Here is a 20030-nt window from a genome sequence, read left to right on the forward strand (position 1 = left end):
TCCTGCTGATTCTATCTTCTCGCTACAGATCTCCAACCTCCCATGCAATTTCTGAGGATCCCCCAGAGTTCCATGAGCAGCATTTCAGAGTACATTTTGAGCTTCAGTGGGAAGGAGAGGAAATCCTGTGGATGTAAGCAAATGCAGAAAACAAAACAGAACAGAAATGTATAAAACATACAAAACACCTCAACAACAATCCTTCAATACTCACTCTACATGTGCTGAGGGTTTTTTGTGTGGAAATCAGTACATAAGTGGTGGGTTGTGAAAGAGCTTCTTTTATTTTCCATTCATTTATTAAAGGAAGTCTAAATAGCACACATGCTTTTAGACAATATAAATATAAAAGAAATACATGGGGGGAAAGAACATTAAACTCTAGGGAAAAGTAAATTTTGAATACATGATTTAAAATATCAAAATAAAACTAGCCACAGAATCACTGTATATTTAACTAGACACTGAATTAGTGGCAGTAAACTGGAATTTTTAGTGTAGCCGAGATATATTTGGCAACTGTTGGAGAGATGTGATTTTCATTTCTGGACAGAAGGTTAAGCAAGTGATAGTCCTCTGAATAGCTGGGAAAAATTACAAGGGGGTGTTACCAGAGAAGCTCTTAAACTGCCAAAAAAAATGCAAGTGAAGAAAAAGTATGTCGGGTTTTCAAGTACCTCGAGATCAGAGGAACAGATCCTTTGATCACGTGGCATGTTGGAAAATCTGTCCAATATCTCCACTGTTGTTTGTATTAATGTTGGAAGTGCTGGCAAGAACTATTAGGGAAGACTCTTGTATTAAAGGGATGTCAATAAGAGGAAATAAATATAAATTACAAGCCTTTGCTGATGATTTGGTATTTATCTTAGAAGATCCAATGGACTCGGTACAACAATTAATGAATCGGATTACTGAATATGGGGAAATGACAGGAATGAAAATAAATTATCAGAAGACGAAAATGATCACAAAAAACATGAAATCGAAACAAAGATGTGAAATAGCAGAACTAACTGGATTTCAACTGGAAAAGAAAGTCAAATACTTGGGTATTAATATAACAGCAAAATGTAGCTCTCTGATGAAAGATAACTATAATAAAGTGTTACAAGACATATTAAAAAAGATTTAGAGAAATGGACAAAGATCCAAGTATCACTATTGGGTAGAATAGCAATTTTGAAAATGAATATTCTACCACGTTTGATGTTTTTATTCCAGACTCTGCCGATATATAAAACAAAACTTTTTTGATGAATTGAATAAACTGACACAACACTTTATATGGCAAGGAAAAAAACCAAGAATTAAATTGTAAGCCTTGCAGGATGCAAAAGATAATGCTGGATCTGAAGTACCAATTTGGAAGAATTACTATAGGGCAACAAATTTGGTTTGGCTGAGAGAATGGATTTTACTCGAAAATCATAGGCTGCTGACTCTAGAACAGTGGTTCTCAACCTTCCTAATGCCGCGACCCAGGGGTCATGTTCCTCATGTTGTGGTGACGGAACTCCATAAAATAATTTTAATTGCTATCATAACACCATCGAAAATTTGTGTTTTCCAATGGTCTTAGGCGACCCCTGTGCAGAGGTCATTTCGGGGGGGAACACAGGGGAACGCAGTTCCCCCGAGTGAGGTGCAGGGGGACGGGGCACATGACAAAGCCCCGCCCCCTGCTTCCGGCCGCCCCGCTTCCAGCCCTCATTCAGCCAGGAGGAGGCAGGAGAAGAGGGAGGGTAAGTTGCTTCCTCCCCACCTCTCCCCACCCCTGCCTGCCTGGGGCCAGGTAGGGCCTTCACAGGGCTTCCTCACACTCCCGCTGGCCTTGCAGGTCCACCGCCGGGCCCCTGATGTCAGGGGATGTGGCATATGCTAATGAGTTATGCTAATGAGTTCCCCTAGCTCTTTTTCTACGAAATGACCCCTGCCCCTGTGAAAGGGTCGTTCGACCCCCAAAGGGGTCGTGACCCACAGGTTGAGAACCACTGCTCTAGAAGGACGTGACTTAAAACTTGGATGGCATGGATTCCCATGGAATGGGAAAGCTTCTGGACATAAATATTTTAAAAATCATTTAATAAGAAGATCATTATTGACAACCTGGGAAAAGATATGTCCAGTGTTATATACTAAAATTCCAAGATGGGTATCGCCAGTGGAAGCTTTCTCTCAACCAGTATTGACTTCAAAACAAGCAGTTATCAGATATGCAGAAATGCTAGATGATAGAAATATTTTAAAGTCTCAGGAAGAATGAAAGAAAAGTGAAATAAATTTAGATTGGTGGACTAGAGTACAAGTGGAATCTAGATATAGTAAGGATAAGCAGATAGATGGATTTTATTTAGAACAAGGTGCATTTGAAAAAATATTATGTACAATATATTATGTATAAGAGAGAAACATTAAGAAAATATATTGTATTGAAAATGCAGGGTGAGATAGTTAAAGAATGTATGATTACATGGATGCAAAATCTAGGTTATAACATAGACTTATCACACTGGAGTAAAATATGGAATGTGAATAACAAGTTGACTAAATCTGTTTCATTTAATGAAAATTTGTATAAAATGTTCTATAAAAAGAAACTTATTAAGAAAATATATGGTATGCTGATGCAATTGAAAATGCAGGATGAAATAGTTAAAGAATCTCTGATTAAATTGATGCAGTTATGTTCTTATACAACCTAAAACAATCCACAAACTTGAACAAAAAAGAGATTGTTTAAATAAATGAAAACTAATCTATGCTTGGGGTGGGTGGGAATCCTAACCACATAGGAACAGGTGGGTTCTGAAGTGATGGAGAGAGCTCTTAGGGTTCTAGTGGACAATTTCATCTCCATGTAGTAGCAATTTTAAAAAGGATGGTTGAGAAAGGGCTTCATGACTAACCGCCTCCCAGCCAATGGCATGGCAGCAGCCTTGAGCAGCAGCTGACCAGCCAATGGCTGACGGACCGCGTTTTGTCTCCGCTCAGTCTTACGCTCCGTCTTACTCAATTATATATAAGGGATCTATCTATCTATCTATCTATCTATCTATCTATCTATCTATCTATCTATCTATCTATCTATCATCTATCTATCATCTATCTATCATCTATCTATCATCTATCTATCATCTATCTATCTATCTACTATCTTCTATCTATCTTCTATCTTCTATCTATCTATCTATCTTCTATCTATCTTCTGATATAGATATAGATATAGAGTAGTACCATTGGCTGGGGGCTGGGTTGTCTCCCCCACCCACTGCCAGCTCGGCCAATCTTCTGTCTGTCAGAATAAACTGCCAAAACAGATGTTTCTCCTGACAAAGATGCTTGGCTCCCCTGTGGCTGGCTGGCTACTGAGGTGGGCCAGTGGCCATCAAACCATTCTCTTCTGCTATGCAGCTCACCTTCCCCCCTCAGTGGCTGTTGCTAGGCAATCAAGCTTGGTTCTGTCAGTAAAAACATGGGGAGGAGGCCCCTACTTTGGCCTTCGTGGGGAACTCATTGGGGCCAGTCCTGACTAGGGTTGCCAGTTCCAGGAGATTTTGTGGTGGAGTCTACGGAAGCCAGAGTTTGGGGACGGGAGAGCCCTCAGCTGAACAGAATGCCATAGAGCCCACCCTCTAAAGCAGTTATTTTCTCCAGGGGAAGAGAGAGTTCTGTAGTCTGGAATTCAGTTGTGATACCAGGCAATACCACAGCCAGTGTGGGATAGCAGTTAGCACTTCAGAGCAGGGTCTGCCAGACTCAGGTTCTTGCTGTGGAAGCTGAGTGGGTGATTTTGGACCAGTCACAGACTTTCAGCCTAACCTAACCTACCTTACAGGATTGTTGTGCAGATCAAAAGGGAGAGAGAATTATGTGAGCTGCTTTGGTCCTCACTGCGGAGAAAGACTGTACTCTTCCTAGGTGGAGGCTGCAGGGAGGGGGGAGGAGATGGAAACCTGAAGTCAGAGGGCCAGATAAAGGTAAGTCGGTGGTTGGCTGGGAAGGAGATAGGGTTGCCACCTTCAAGTTGGGAAAGTCCTGGATATTTGAGGGGTGGACCCTAAAGAGGGTGGGGTTTGAGGAGGGGTTGGACCTCAGACAGGTACAATGCCATAGACTAGACCCTTAAACCAGCCATTTCCTCCTGAGGAACCATCATTGCCAATCTCCAGGTGAGGGCTGGAGATCACTCAGAATTACAACTGCTCTTCAGATGGCAGAGATCCCCTGGAGAAAATGGTGGACTCTGTGTCATTATACCCTGCTGAGGTTGCCACAGCAAATTCATGCTGAGTTCACAAGGTCAGGGCACCCACTCAGAGCCTCTTTCTAGAGCTCATTGTATTTATTTCCACAACAGGCCTTATTCCTACTATCTTTACATAAATCTTATTCTGGGGCTACATTTGAAATCTTGATGGAATGGTTTTTTTAAAAAATCTGAATTTTCTATGAATATTTTTTACTACATTTGAAATCTTGATGGAATGTGTTGTTTTTTTAAAAATCTGAATTTTCTATGAATATTTTTTCCATGAAAGGAAGGAATAACCAAATAGGCAAACACTTAGGCATCATAAATTAGGTAGAATGAAAAGCCAACACAATAGGAAGAAGAAATGCAAAGAAGAAATCACTTTAATTTGGAAAGAAACTATAATGCCAGGCAAACAGTCTATGTGTGCTGAAGCAAGCCACAAACCACCCCAGGAACACCATCACTAAAATGACAGATAATAGAAAATACAGAGTTGAACATGCATACGATTTCATACTCTGCTAGTACAGCAAATAAACATCATTTTATAACTGTGCCTTTGGCATGATATATGTATTTTTATCAGCATAAGTCATAGAGGGCATCCGTATTTCCAAAGAGTTGTTTTTCATATTCAGACTATTGACCCGCAGTACCTGGTCAGTATGTTTTGCACATAATGGCCATATCCAAGCATACAATGCAATGATTGTGGGAAGGAGCAGTACAGGACTTCCACCATTGGGCTGCGCAGAATTTGGCAGCATCTAGCAGAACTCTAATAAACTCTTTAAGGATAAAGAGAAGCATACTATTCCAGCCACCGTTCACATGTTTCCATGTCCATTCCTGAAAAACAAATACTGAATTACATTTTTAAAGGCGTGAATGATGAGGTAGGACAAATGATGTTGAGTAACTTCCTGGAGCCAGTCTGGTGTTCCAAGCATCCCAGAATCCTTGGTGCGTTATGCATAAGTGAACACTCCAGAACCTTAGGTGTCAAGAAGTCCACAGGGGTATTGTAGTGGCAGTTTCTCAAGCACATCCTTCACGAAAGATAACCCAGTTTATTAATCCATTCAAAAGAACACTAGTGCTGGGCAGGCTGATAGTAGAGATGCAGCCCAGGAATTGAGTTTTGGATCTCTGGAAGGTGGTGAACAAGACTATTCTTGCCTTGCCAGATGGAATCATGAATAAGTCTTTGCCAGATTACAAGCTGCTCTGAGGTCAAATCCATTGGGAATGACTGAAATAAAAACAGAATAAGAACAAAGTAAAAACAGAATAAATAAAAATAGAATAGTGTGTGGGATAGGGGAAGGTATGGTGGTAGGAGAAGAACAGGCCAGGTAAGGAGATGGAACCATTTGTGGGCAGTTGTCTTTTTTGGTACTTCTTCCAGCCAAGGGGATGGCGGTGATCATAAGAATCTGTTGGGCTATAAAATCTTCCCATTACACGCCAGCGTGTCTGGGTCATGAACTGTTCCACGAAACTAACAAACCTCCATGACAAACATGGCGGTTCATGGGTGACGCGATCTCGTGAGCCAAGGCCTCACGAACCACTAACCGGCCATGTTCGTGACAAAATTAGGTTCGTGGCAAGGTTTGTGCCCATCCCTGCTGCCTCACAGTCTCCCTGGCAGAGGAGGGGGGTCTTGGGAGTGATATTGAGGATCACTAGGCTCGTTGTTCTGGGGGGGGGGGGCTTCAGCATTCATGCCAAGGCTGCCTTGCCATGGCAGGCTCAGGATTTCATGGCCTCTGTGACAGCCATGGGCCTATCTCAGGTAAGAACTGGCCGCACACATTCTGTGGGTCACACTCTTGATCTGGTATCTTGTTTTGAGCGGGAGGAAACTCATCCAAAGGAGAAAGAAGTGATTATTGTTCCAGTTTGGTATAGTGGTTAAGAGTGGTGGACTCTAATCTTGGAGAACCAGGTTTGATTTCCCCACTCTTCCTCCACATGCAGCTGCTGGGTGACCTTGGATCAGTCAAAGTTATCTGAGAGCTGTTCTTTCAAAAGTAGTTATCTCAGAGGTTTCTCAGCCCTACCTACCTAACAGGGTGTCTGTTGTGGAGAGAGGAAGGGAAAGTGATTGGAAGCCATTCTGAGACTCTGAGTGAAGGGTGGGGTGTAAATCCAATCTCCTCCTCCTCTTCCTCCTCCTCCTCTTCTTCATCATCGTCATAAAATCACTATTTGCTTTGGCATAGGTTTACTGAAAAAAAACTGCAGAAGTGGGGAATCTATTAAAATGATGTCCCTGGAGCCAGATGGATCCAAATGACTTTCTGATATCTCTAGGGCAGTGATGGCGAACCTTTTAGAGACCGAGTGCCCAAACTGTGACCCAAAACCCACTTATTTATCGCAAAGTGCCAACACGGCAATTTAACCTGAATACTGAGGTTAACAACCCATACGTTAATTTAAGATGATCCAAACAAAGTAAGGAAAGCAAAGTGCCAACACGGCAATTTAACCTGAATACTGAGGTTAACAACCCATACGTTAATTTAAGATGATCCAAACAAAGTAAGGAAAGGAATCCCAAATGCTTTCATTGACTTAAAATTATTTGGCAGAGAATTCGACACTTTAATGATGGTCTGGGCCTGGCTGGGGTGATGACACACGTGCCCACAGAGAGGGCTCTGAGTGCCACCTCTGGCACCTGTGTCATAGGTTCGCCACCACTGGTCTAGGGGATTTTCCTGTTGATATGGTTGGTGCTCCTGTTGAAACTCTAATTAAAACCTCTGGCAGGGAGAAATGACACAAGCAGATTTCAGATGTTAGAGGCCTAGGGAGCCTTAGGATCACTGAGGGGTTGCAGGTGATGAAATGGCAACAGAGGTGGCTGGTGGCAGTCGGGGAAGACTTGGGATGAATGCTCATATGCAGCCTGTCTGTGGCACCATCGTTGTGTCTGCACAGTGTAGGAGATACCCAGAGACTAGGGGGAAGTACATGTGTGTGGCCATTCACACATGCACGCCCAATTCTAAACCTCTGGGCTTTGTGGCATTTTCCTCATGAAAGCACAAGACCATTGTTGCAAAAAAGGTTAACATTTATTAACTACAAATGGATATATTGAAGGCAGGAAAGAAAGGAAATTTACAAGACAGATGGCAATTAATATGCTGGTTCGTCCAGTATAATGCTATAAATATCTATTTTGGCAAGTCTTAAACAATCCCTAAAATCTTTTCTAATTAAGATGCTTCCTTGACTTTCCATTTTTTTCCACCAGAAAATGAGTAACGAGTAAATGCTTTTTAAGATAAGGGGCTTTACTTACTGTAGAGGAGAAAATATTTCATACACGTGTCTGGGGTGAGAGGCCCACCCCCAAACTTACTGGGCTGGGGGAAGGTCCTGGGGGCAGGTGGCACAGGCCCTGCCAGTGGGTAAAGCCGCTACAGCCAGCCACCAGAGCAGGTGAGAAAGGGCTGGGTGGATGCAGCACAGAGAGGACGCAGCGCTCTGCCACAGGTGAGGCCAGCAGCACCCCCATCCTTCTCAGGCCGGTGCAGGCAGAGGATGGAGAGGTGCAGAAAGCAAAGGCCTCCGGGCTGGGAACCCAACCACCTCTGCTACTCACAACCAGCAGGACCACACCCTTTCTCATAGGGCTTTAAAGGAACCCAGGCCTGCCCCACCAGCAGGAAATCCTTTAAAAGGCAGGAAGCAGGGTAGCCAGGAAGGTGGGCCAGACTTCTGCCTTGCGGGGGGGGGGGAGATGAGCCCCTTCTCCCGACAACTGAGGTTTTGAGAGCCAGCGTGGTATATGGGTTCAGAGTGGCAGACTCTAATCTGGATGACCGAGTTTGTTTCCCCACTCTTCTGCATGAAGCCTGCTGGGAGGCCTTGGGCCAGTCCCCGTTCTCTCAGAACTGTCTCAGCCCCACCTATTTCACAGGGTGTCTGTTGTGGGGAGAGGAAGGGAAGGCAATTGTAAGCCACTCTGAGACTTCTTTGGGTAGTGAAAAGGGGGGTATAAAACCAACGCTGCTTCTTCTTGTTTGCAACCAGTATCATAATGCCCCTGTATGAATGTATGGTGTGGCAACTAAAATGATTATGGGGATGGGAACACTTTCCCTATGAAGAAAGATTAAAGAGGTTAGGAGAAACAATGACCGAGGGGTGACTTGATAGACGTTTACAAAATTATTCACAGGATAGAGAAGGAAGAGAAAAAAGTACTTTTCTCCCTTTCTTACAATACAAGAACTCGTGGGCACTCAATGAAACGGATGAGCAGTAGGTTTAGAACAGATAAAAGGAAGTACTTCTTCACCCAAAGAGTAATTAACACGTGGAATTCAGTGCTGCAGGAAGTGGTGGCAGCTACAAGCATAGACAGCTTCAAGAGGGGAGCAGAAGTCCATCAGTGTTTATTAACCACAAAGTATAGGTGGAACACAAACTGGCAGTGCTGCTCTGTATTCTTGGTGCTTTTGGGGTGGCACAGTAGGAGGGTTTCTGGCTCACCTGGGTTTTGGCCACTTTGTGACAGAGTGTTGGACTGGATGGTCCATTGGCCTGATGCAACATGGCTTCTCTTGTGTTCTTATGCACTTAGCCTGTCAAGAAAGGGTGCTTGAGGGGAAATGGATGTCTGGGTTTCAGGGTTTTTGCCATCATTGAAGGTACTTATTCAGATAGCAGTTACAAGGAGCTACATTAATTTGAGGGAACTTAGGCAGAGCATGAGAGGGAGGGCAGGAAGGGCTGCTTCAGTGCTTAGTACTTGTGGCCCTTTCTTATATGCCCAGGGGAATGCCTCCTGACCCCAATGACTTTGGGGTCAGGAAGCAATTTTTCTCCAGGCCAGTTTGGCTGGAGATCCTGGAGGTTTTTTTTTGTCATCTTCTGGGAAATGTTCCCTCTAAGTTATGGAGTCCTGTGAGCAAAAATTCTACTCTGTGAGCTACTGGCATTAAAGTTGTGAGCCAGCAGTTTGGCTACTGCATAAATTAGTTTGCTCTGGAGCCATCCTTCCTGAGCTAAGACAAAAATGTGTGAGCGAGAGGCTAAAAAACTGTGAGCTAGCTCACACTAACTCAGCTTAGAGGGAACACTGGTCACTAGGGGTGTGGAGGGGGAGGTATTTGTATATTTCTTGGAAATGTGCAGGGGTGTTGGACTAGATGACCCTGGAGGTCCCTTCCAACTTTATGATTCTATGCTTCTATGAATGCACTTCTCCCGGCCCTCCTTGGAGCCAGTCTCTGGCAAACACAGAACACCGTGGCCTTGCCTCCCTTCAGCTCATGATATTGTGGCAGGAGGCACTGTGGAGCAGGGGAGAAGAGGCAGAGATATTTTGGCCGAGACATAATTTAAACCCCCGTGTACGCTGAGAACCATGGTGCTTGGTTCATTCTGGGCTTTACAGTGCCCAGAATGCCAAATGTTGAATGTTAGGTTGTCACATATGTCCAGGGGTTGTTTCGTAGAAAAAGAGCTAGGGGAACTCATTAGCATAACTCATTAGCATATGCCACACACCCTGACATCACTGGAAGTGTGTCATAAGGCACACCCCCTGACATCACCGGAAGTGTGTCATAAGGCCACACACCCCACCCCCAACGGTCCTGGCCGCCGCCGCCGGCCTTGCAGCTCCACTGTACCTCACCCGGGGGAACTGCAATCCCCCGCAATCCCCCCCGAAATGACCTCTGGATATGTCCCTTCTGAGGGCGGGCAGACCAGCCTCATCAAGGGCCGTATGTAAAAGAAGCAGGAGACCCATCGTTCTGACATAAAAAGTTTGGGCCTGTGATAGACAAGTTCCATTTGCTTACAAAAATGTGAGGACATATGTGCAGCTTTGGGTGTTATACCGTCTCTTTCTCTCCTGCTCCACTTCAGATTCCTGCTTTTCACCCTATAAAAACTATCATGACTCATATGCAGGCTTCACTTAAGAAGCTTATCTCACTATTCTGGCAGCATCCTTTCACAACCAGGTTCTGTGCTAAGGCTTCTGAGTACCCGAAGAAGAGAGTGAAAATGACTTGCAGATGACTGTGTTCTTTACAAGGTTAGACCTATCAAATACAGAAGTCACCAGGCATTAATCACGTGGCAGTTGAAAGTCACCAGGTTGTCAAGGGGTGCAGCTTTCAGTGAGCGGATGAAGTCTTGTGAACTTTGTGTCAGTCCCACAGCAATCAGTTCTCAACAACGTTCCTTCAGAAAGGTTCAAGTTTATTGAGACAGTAAAGGCAGGTCATCTGTGCTCACACTCTGTGTCAGAACTGATTGCAAGCGTGCGGAATGGGGAGTTATACAAAATTCAAAGGGGTCCCCCTGATGGGACTGGGCCAATCAGGGAATAAGCCAAAGGCCGCCTAAGCTAACGGGTTTGCATTCCCAGCAAAAGCAGCAGCAAGGTACCAAGGTCAGCAGCCGAAGCTAGCAGATAAGGCGAGAAACGAAAGTTAAGATTCTGTTACAGCAACAGACTATTCATCAGCTTCTCCCCCTTCCACCAGCTATGACACTTTGTAGATTTTGGCATGATTTCTATGCAATGTCCATTTTTAAATGCTCTGGAAAAAATTACTCTGGAATTACTTATTTAATTAGTGTGAAAACTATTTGTTAAAGTGGCTGTGATATTTGCACACATTTAGTTGTATTTTTTTCTCTTCTTTGTTATTTGTATCCAGTTTTTCAATGTCAGTATAGGTATTGACATGCATAATGGTGTTGCCAATGTGATAATTTGATTGCTGAAGAATGCATGTAATTAATTGTATAATATTTCCATGTCTTCATCTATCCCCAAAGATTTACTTCTGTGTTAGTTTCTACTGTTGCAGCAGGGTGGATGTGATTTAAATCAAATCAAATTTAAATCACTAATCAGGAAAACCATAGCTTTCTACACTTCTTGTTGGTTAGTACAACTAATTCTTTACAACTCAAAGATAGATTTAGGTTTCAATTTATGAAGTTCTATACACTGTACATTTTAAAACATTTATTTTGAAAACTTTTTCAGATTAATTTTATATCAGTATCAAAAATGAATGATTGTATAGTTATTTCATTTCCCAAAGATAAGTGAAGCAGATATTTATGAAATCATAAGGAAGTGAAAATCTCCCATTCTCCAGGTTAAACACTCCACTTTAGAGCAGGGATGTCAAACATATGGCCCGTGGGCTGGGTCTGACCCCTGCAAGCTTTCACTCCGGCCCAAGAGCTACTGACCCTGTGCTGTTTCCTGTTTCTAACATTGCAGCTCCTTATGGGCAGTCTCTCCTATTTCCTGCTTCAGAGAAGAGAAAGAAAGCCTTCCCTCAATTATTTGAGGGCTCCTCACCCCCTCCTCATCCTCTGGGGAGGGAGGAGGAGGAGAAGAGACACAGAGAGGGGGGAAATGGTGTCTCGGACTTTTAAGAAGACCAGCAATGTTTTATTCCAGGTATAAGGTTTTGTGTGCAAGCATACTTTTTCTAAGGAGCTGCGGTGGCTCAACTGGTTAAGACGCTGAACTGCAGGCTGTGAAAAGTCAGTAGTTCAGCAGTTGGGGACCCGAGTGTGCCGCATGACGGAGTGAGCTCCCGTCTCTGGTTCCAGCTCCTGCCAACCTAGCAGTTCAAAAGCAAGAAATTGCAAGTAGATAAATAGGTACCGCTTCAGTGGGAAAGTAACAGCGTTCCGTGCGCCTTGGTGTTTAGTCATGCCGGCCACATGACAACGGAAACATCTTCAGACAGCGCTGGCTCTTGGGCTTGGAAACGGAGATGAGCACCGCAACCCTAGAGTCGGATTCGACTGGCTTTCGAGCAAGGGAACCTTTACCTTTACCTTTACACTTTTTCTTCTTCAGAGACAGAGAGGGAGAGAAAGAGCCAGAGCGACCACACCAGAAAAAGAGAGAGAGAGAGAGAGAGAGAGAGAGAGAGAAGAAAGGCTATGGCATCACCAATATGTTGCATGTTAGGAGGCTGAAAACAGGGAGCAGAGATGCATGATGGGAGGCACTATTGTGAAACCCCTCCAGCAGACCCGAAACAACAGATCCAGCCTCAAATTGCCACTAAATGAAGGCAAGGCCATAATGTGGGAATGGTCCCTGTCTGTCATTGTCTTCTGCGTTTGGTGTTCCTTCACTGACCATCCTTCCTTTTTATGTGTGGTGTGTGTGTATATAAAAACTTATTTTAGAGTTTTTGCTTTCTGCTTTGGGGGCCCTTAATTGAATAGAAAGGTGACATAAAATGTTTTAAATAAAATACATAAATATTTGCCATAAAATGAGCTAGGCACAGTGCTGTTTCTGAATTTCATGCCAAGTCTGTCTTCATTGTGTCGGTGAATAAGCCGTAGCAACAACAGTTCAATCAAAATAAAGCGAAAAAAATTCCAGACATTTTCAAAGGAAATATTAAAATACATAATGATCACTTAAAATATCTCAAATGGCTAATTACCCAGAGCAGAGGAGTTGGTGTGCAGGTCAGCCATACTCAGACTGGCATGCCTCATCATCATCTTTATCTTTATGACGGGCAACAAACCTTGCCCTTTGGAAAGTAATAAAGTTCTCCCTATCTGCCAGTAGCAATACTAATTCATCCTGCTGACCTTCCCCACGGAAATGAGATACATTTTTACATCCAGCCTCAGATCTCAGGCACTGGAATGTGATGCGGGACAAGTGCTCAGTGGACCTACCGTCAAAGGGAAACCTCTTTCACTACATGGAATCCCATTGAAGTGACCTTCTGGAACTGCGAGCGGTAGAATATCTAGGCATGCCTTAGGGAAAGCCTTTCTATACTCATAATTCCCTATAGCTGTAAAGGACGCTGGAAGAGTCAGGAGAGATGGAAATAACTGACTGTAAAAGAAGATTCCTGCTAATCCAATGTTGCTTGGGCACTCTGGTCTAACAGTTTTTGTTTTACTAAAAATTTAGCTGTATGAAACCCAAAGCGCCTCAGATATTCTTCTGAGAATCCAAGATTAAATACATGCCATGACCAGTGTTCCCTCTAAGCTGTGGAGTCTTGTGAGCAAAAATTCTACTTTGTGAGCGGCTGGCATTAAAGCTGTGAGCGAGCGAGTTGGCTTCTGCATAAATTAGTTTGCTCTGGAGCCGTCTTTCCTGAGCTGAGATAAAAATGTGTGAGCCAGAGGCTAAAAAACTGTGAGCTAGCTCACACTAACTCAGCTTAGAAGGAACACTGGCCATGACTTAGCCTTCATGCCCCCCATATATCCAAGTTAGGAGGCCCGGAGATGTACAAAAGATAAATTTCATCCAATAGTTAATGGCTGCGTAGTAAACCAAGGTCATTTGTCAAGGCAGAGGTAATTCTGTTGTGAACATAGCTGAATATATTGCAGGAGGAACAAGGTGGGCAGACTTGTTCAGAGCAAATCCCAAGGACTGGAGATTTCCAGAGCCCCAAACTGCTGCTCCATATTGAAGCTGAGGCATCAATTTCATTTTAAAAATTTCCAGAGTTGGAGGAACCTTGCAACCTCCTCTCTTCCTGTAAAATCTAAGGATACAAAGGATAGCCTTTTCATAACCTATGTGCAGCATAATCTATATGGCCCGTCCAAGAGCCTGGTAGACAGAACACCATCCCTAAAAACTGGACACCTGTTCTAATGGATTTTTGTCCGCTTCAAGTTCAATGTCAGGTTTTCATCAGCTTCAAGTTCAGTGCAGCTTCGTCCTCAGAAGGAACACTTCTCATGATGTAGACAGAATGATTAACCTAAACTGTTTATACAGAAATCTCTACAGCCCCATTTATTTATTTTATTTATTTGTCTTTGAATTTATATCCCGCCCTACCTCGAAGGCTCAGGGCGGATCCCATAAGAGCGATCACTAGTCCTTGAACTGTTGGAACTTGTTTGCAATTTTTTTTCTGTAACATTGTAAATCCCTATTCCATGATAAGGTATCTTGGAACTATAATGTACTTAAAGTTATCATTTAAATTTTCCCTCAAGAAAGCATTTCATAACAAAATCCAGTTTAAAATTTGTAGTCCAATTTTTAACTGATTAAAAAATCACTGATTTTTATCTGCTCTGTGTTGTGGCAGCTTTTTCTAAGCTGCTGCACAATACAAGAAATGTGTATTTGTGTTGGTTTCTTTTAACAGAATGTATATATTTATTTAATTTATATCCCACCCTCCCTGCTGAAGCAGGTTCAGGGGAGAATGAAAAAAAACATTTCATAGACTAATCCAGTTTGTGTTCATCTTGCAGCAGTCTAATGTAGCATTGTGATTTTGTTCATAAGTTTATGGGGGGCATCAAGAGAAATTTAAAGCAGATCCCCTTTCATCTATACATTTCTAAGAACTGCACATATTGCCCTCTATATCTGGCATCCCATCGGGATCTTCTAAATCCCATATTAGCCCAACTTTTAGAGACCTCTGATGATTTTAAGGTCCTTTTTTTGCTTGATAACCCAGATACAGAAATAACTGAAATAGTACCAAAGTTTCTTTGCAGTGCCGTGGTCACACGTCCTGATAAATGATACTATGAATTAGGTTTTATTATGCTGTTACTCTGTTTATTTATTCTGCAACTCTAATTTTACTCTGCATGGATTTTGTATTTATATTATTGTATCTACCTGTATATGCCAATAAAGGCTTGTCTGTCATATTGACATGGGTGCGTCCTTTTCTCTGTTATAATCGTGATAACATTGGTTGGCCTGTTTCCTCTGTTGTTCTATAAGAGACAGGAAAGGCATGGAAGAAAAGCTGCATTGCCCTGTTTTTTCTACTGTCCTGATACACTTCTGTTATTTTGGCTGTCCTGCAGATGGAGGGAGCGAGGAACCAAAAGACCGAAGACCGGCAAGTGTAGATTACCGGCAGAGCCATTCCGGGCAAGGTAGGCAAACAAAGACTTTCCAAAAATTGCATATGCCTTGCAGACTCAATTTGTCACATTCGGTTTCATGATACTACAGATGTGGGATTAAAAAGTCTAACAATATTGAGAGCGGAAGATAAATTCTAGAACAGGTTTGAGCTTTGGTGTGCAAGGCACGCTTTTTCAAAAGTTTTTGAATACGTTTTGAATACTTTGAATAAACTTTGGTTGGTCTTAAAGGTCCCACTGGATTCTATATTTATTCTTCTGCTTTAGACCAACACAGCTGACTACCTAGAACTATCTAGAACAGGTTGTAGTGGATCGAATAGTCTTGTGGGTCCCCAGATCACTTTGTGTAAAATATAGTTTGGACAGTAATGTGCTGTGTTTCCTTGTATTAGTAGGCTGCTTCTTGCAGTGGGCTTTATCATCCTTGGAGTACAGGAACAACAAACCCATGTGGCCACAGCAGAGCAGGGCTTGAACATTTGCAGCACTTTTCTCTGAGGGAAGGTTCCACTATAATGCAGATTATGTCAGCTGCATTAAGGAACTCGGTAAAGGTTATTATGACAAACAGTGTCACCTCATCTGCAGTAAAGGAGTTCAGTGGTGGTTTGCACATCATTCCTTTCTCACCAACCGGGCTGCAAAGCGACTTACATTATTCTCTCCTCCATTTTATCCTCACAACAACCCTGTGAGGGAGGTTAGGCTGAGAGAGTGTCACTGGTGTTACCCAGCAAGCTTCCATGGCATGGGTGGGGACTTCAACCCGGGTCTCCCAACTACTATTTCAACACTCTTGACCACTGCACCACACTGGGTCTTCTCTTTCCCCACTTCCAGAAGCCGAAGCTGAGATTAGCTAGCCTCACTCCAGTTCCCTTGCAAGTACGTTCTGTGACATGCAAAATGTTCTCCAGGAATGCAGAATTTAGGGCAGCCAGAATTCTCTTCATGAGGAAATCTGTGGACAGCATAATTAGTAATTGCATGATCCACAATCTTTATCTCATTCAGTGCACAGCTTTTCTTATTTGTCTGCCCCAGACCTTCACTCGTGCTTTTCTGCTGTTTTTATTGACCCTCTTTTTGCTCATTCTGCTTTGCTGTCTTGTCAAGAATTGTCTTGTGCCTCTCCCATCTTTGAGCTTCTTCTTCAACAGTTAAGGGAAGAGGACTCTACTTTTGTACAGCCTGTGAAGGGACAGACTGCCCCCTCCCCCCGTGCCCCAGGCTGGTCACAAAACCAGCAGCCATGAAAAGTCTCCTGTTCAGCATCACCAAAACTGTCCGATACTCCTGCGGGGAGGGGGGCAGGACCAAAAATAAACTGGATATAGCCTGCCACCAGCAGCTCAGAGAGTATCTCCTGACGATGGAGTTGCACATTGAGCACCTTTAATTTGTGCTACCATGGAGGGGGCCACACCTAGCGGCCAGGGCTCCCACTGCTCCCACAAGCTAGCGCAGGGACTGTGACAGGCCCCTGTCTCTTTCCTAGAGATGTAAAATTTCCGGAAATTTTGAAGCTTGGAAAAAACCCCGGTTTCCCCCCAGTTTTTTTAGGAAAAAAACGGAAATTTTCGGAAAAATTGGAAAAAAATGCTACATTAGCATTTCTTTTGTCTTTTCTAGATTGAAAGTCATTCTGTTACTTTAGGAACATAAAATATGACTATGGACATTTTTAATTGGCATGAAATTATCACAACTAGCATATTAAAAATATAGTGTATCCAAACAATTATTACAAACAGAATACCCACCCACATGCAAAAACAAAACTGAAACCTTTTTCTTTTCTTGTGACAATAGCACCTCCTAAAGGAAGAAATGCATCTTGTTCTTGCATTGGAGAGTTCAATTTGTAACCTAGGACTTGCTTGTCCTCAGTGCACAGAAATTAGATCAATCTGATACCATATATATATATTTTAGAAATGATTGGGAAAATATTTGAACACCTTGTCTTAAAATATTTTATTCATCATGTTAAAATAAAACGTTCCATAATCAATTTTTTTCTATTCTTTTTTCAATTTTTCCAATTTCTCGGAAAAAAACAAAAAAGGTTTCAGGAAAAAAAACGGGGAAAAAAGAGTCCCCCCCCCCCCCGCACTTTTTTCTTTTTTTTTTTTTGGCGTTCCATTTCTTTGTTTGATAAGCTTAAATTGTTCCACCCTGTCACAGATCTTGGTTTAGGCTTTAGACCCAGTACAGGGACTTGAGGGAAAGACGGGAGCTGTCCTATTTTGTAAACCCTGGTGAAACGGCACTTGAGGCAGACTAACTTTCAAAAACAGAATGAAGATTTTACTAAACAAGGCAGGGAATAGATAAATATGAAGATTCAAGGGACCGAGGTTGCTCAGATAAAACTTCCTAATATATACAGAATTGAGGCTTTTGGACATGCAAGAGAGTGTTGTTTCTGAGTTTCAAGCTCTTTTCAGTGAAAGGTTCTTGTTTATTATATATTTCAGCTGTTACACACAATCTTGACTACAGTTTCTTAGATAATAGCTTTGTCTTAGTGCTTCTCGGTTTCTCCCTTCAGAGATCTAGGTTTTCTCTTTAGATATTACAGCTTTTCACTGACTCCTGAGGTGTCTAAGCCTCTCCCCTTTATCGCAGACCAGGTTTCTCTGCCCGACCCCTTTCACTGGCAGGAAGTTATTCTCCTTGTCCCTAAGAAGCAATAACTCCTTTTACTATTTGGCTTGTCTGGGAGTTCACTCTGACTACTCAGACCTTCTGCCAAATCCTTCTCCAGTATCCATTGTTCTGTAGCTTCCTTGACTGAGAATCTGAATTCTCCCTCAGAGTCATTTTAATATAATGGAGTCCTTGTTCTCTCTATAGAAGTACTTTTCTGACAATTCCCTTGCAAAAATCACTGACTCCCAAAGCCTCTTCCCCCAGAAGCCAAACCTTCTACTGATCTAGATGTTAGATTGTAGACCAAGACCAAAAGAAGAGAAGAAGAAGGATTGGATTTATACCCCGCCCTTCACTACCCAAGGGAGTCTCAGAGCGGCTTACAAACTCCTTCCCCTTCCCCTTCCCCTTCCCACAACCGACACCCTGTGAGGCAGGTGGGGCTGAGAGAGCTCTGACAGAAACGGCTCTTTTTCAAGAACAGCTGTGCCAGAACTATGGCTTGCCCAAGGTCATCCAGCAGCTGCAAGTGGAGGAGTGGGGAATCAAACCTGGTTCTCCCAGATTAGAGTCCACACACTTAACTAGCTATTTTATTTCCTCTCAGCTGATGCTGGCCAATCAGAGAACATGTAGAGCAGCCAATCACATAAGATTTTCTCTCCATGGAAGATTAACTCTTTAACTGCCTGACTCTCTGATAGAAGCCTGCTTTTCTTTGCAATCTGTAACAGGGGTTGTCTATTGCAACTTCACAGTTTTGAACTATCGTACCCCAGGGATGGACTGAGGTGAATTCTGAAAAATAAAAATAAAATAAAATTCTTGGTTGGAGGTAATTTCACCACACAGCCTGTTTGACTGTTAGAATGCCAGGTTTAATTTTTTTAAAGTTATATGTGGAGTATGCGCAAAGAGCAAGATTCCGGTACCACCTTAAAGACTAACACAATTTGTGGCAGGGTATGAGGTTTCGTGCGTCACGGCTGACTTCGTCAGGTACAGCGTGAATGCCAGTCCCCATAAGCAGTGTTACAAAAGTCCTCCCCTGTAGCAAGGGTGTGTTTATGGAATTTTCTGTGTTGCTCCTTAAGAGCGTCACAGAATGAGTCTTGGAACCATGGCCCACGTGTCAAAAGCCACAGGCCTTGGGCCACTGGGCTGCTTCCCTTTCCGTGCTAATAGTTCCATAGTCAGGAAGAGAGGCAGAATGGAGGAAGTGAGTGAGCATACAGCGCTGTTCTGAAAAGAACCACATTTTCCCTTACTTTTGGCTGTCTAGCAGGCAAGAATAGTGTTTTTCTCTGGAGATTCTATGCACCGTAATAATGACAGCATGGCCAGATCCTCGAATCATAACCTTCTAAAGCTAAGCTAAAAGATTCCTGGGACCAACTCGACTCCTCTGGCAAGCTTGGGGTGAGACCAGGCATACCTTTAGTCAGGGCTTTTTTTGTAGAAAAAGTCCAGCAGGAACTCATTAGCATAATAGGCCACACCCAACAGTAAAAACTCATTAGCATATTAGGCCACAGCCCTTACTGCGCCGCTCATTAGCATATTAGGCCGCACCCCCATGTTACCAGAAGTGTGGTCATCCAGCCACACCCACCTTTCCCTTCTTATTCTGTTTACCTTGTTTGTTGTCAAAACCCAGGGCCTTTTTTTGTTGCAGGAACTCCTTTGCATGTTAGGCCACGCACCCCTAATGTAGCCAATCCAAATGGGTTTCTGCTGTTGGGTGTGGCCTATTATGCTAATGAGTTCCTGCTGGGCGTGGCCAACTTGGGAGCCAGCCTTCCTGCCCAAAAATAGCCCTGCCTTTAGTGGGTGACGCAGCTCCTCCTGTTCAGTTGTGCATCAGTCATCACAACAGACTTCAAGAGGAACTTACTTTCTTCAGAACCTTTTTCATTGATTCAAAAACATTTTCTGCCATTTGAATAGGTGGTTAATTTGGCTACTGGGTTACCTCTCTTGTAGTTTTCTGTGTTCTTATGGTGACGTGAACATCTTTTAAGCAGTGTTCATTGTGTGGGAGAGAGCTCATGTCTCCAGATGGATCTGATAATTGCCTGTTGTGTTGAGAGGAACATGTTGTGTGTTGATTCCTGCTCACATTGTCAAAGACCCACTAAGGCTCATCAGAACAGATCCTCTAGATTATGGGCATCACTTTGGGATGCTGAATTTAGGG

General features: G+C 43.1%; 1 protein-coding gene across 1 annotated transcript in view; it reads left to right on the forward strand.

The window, feature by feature from the left end:
* The window catches only part of TANC2 (tetratricopeptide repeat, ankyrin repeat and coiled-coil containing 2), a 378694-nt gene that overhangs the window by 69726 nt on the left and 288938 nt on the right, over positions 1 to 20030 (forward strand). The window contains exon 2 of the mRNA XM_015424928.1: positions 15113 to 15184. Within this exon, the coding sequence (XP_015280414.1) occupies positions 15113 to 15184 (72 nt within the window). The remainder of the gene's footprint in view (positions 1 to 15112; positions 15185 to 20030) is intronic.

The sequence above is a fragment of the Gekko japonicus genome, unplaced genomic scaffold (assembly GCF_001447785.1).
Source record: "Gekko japonicus isolate JY-2015 unplaced genomic scaffold, Gekko_japonicus_V1.1 scaffold1630, whole genome shotgun sequence".
Taxonomy (NCBI): domain Eukaryota; kingdom Metazoa; phylum Chordata; class Lepidosauria; order Squamata; family Gekkonidae; genus Gekko; species Gekko japonicus.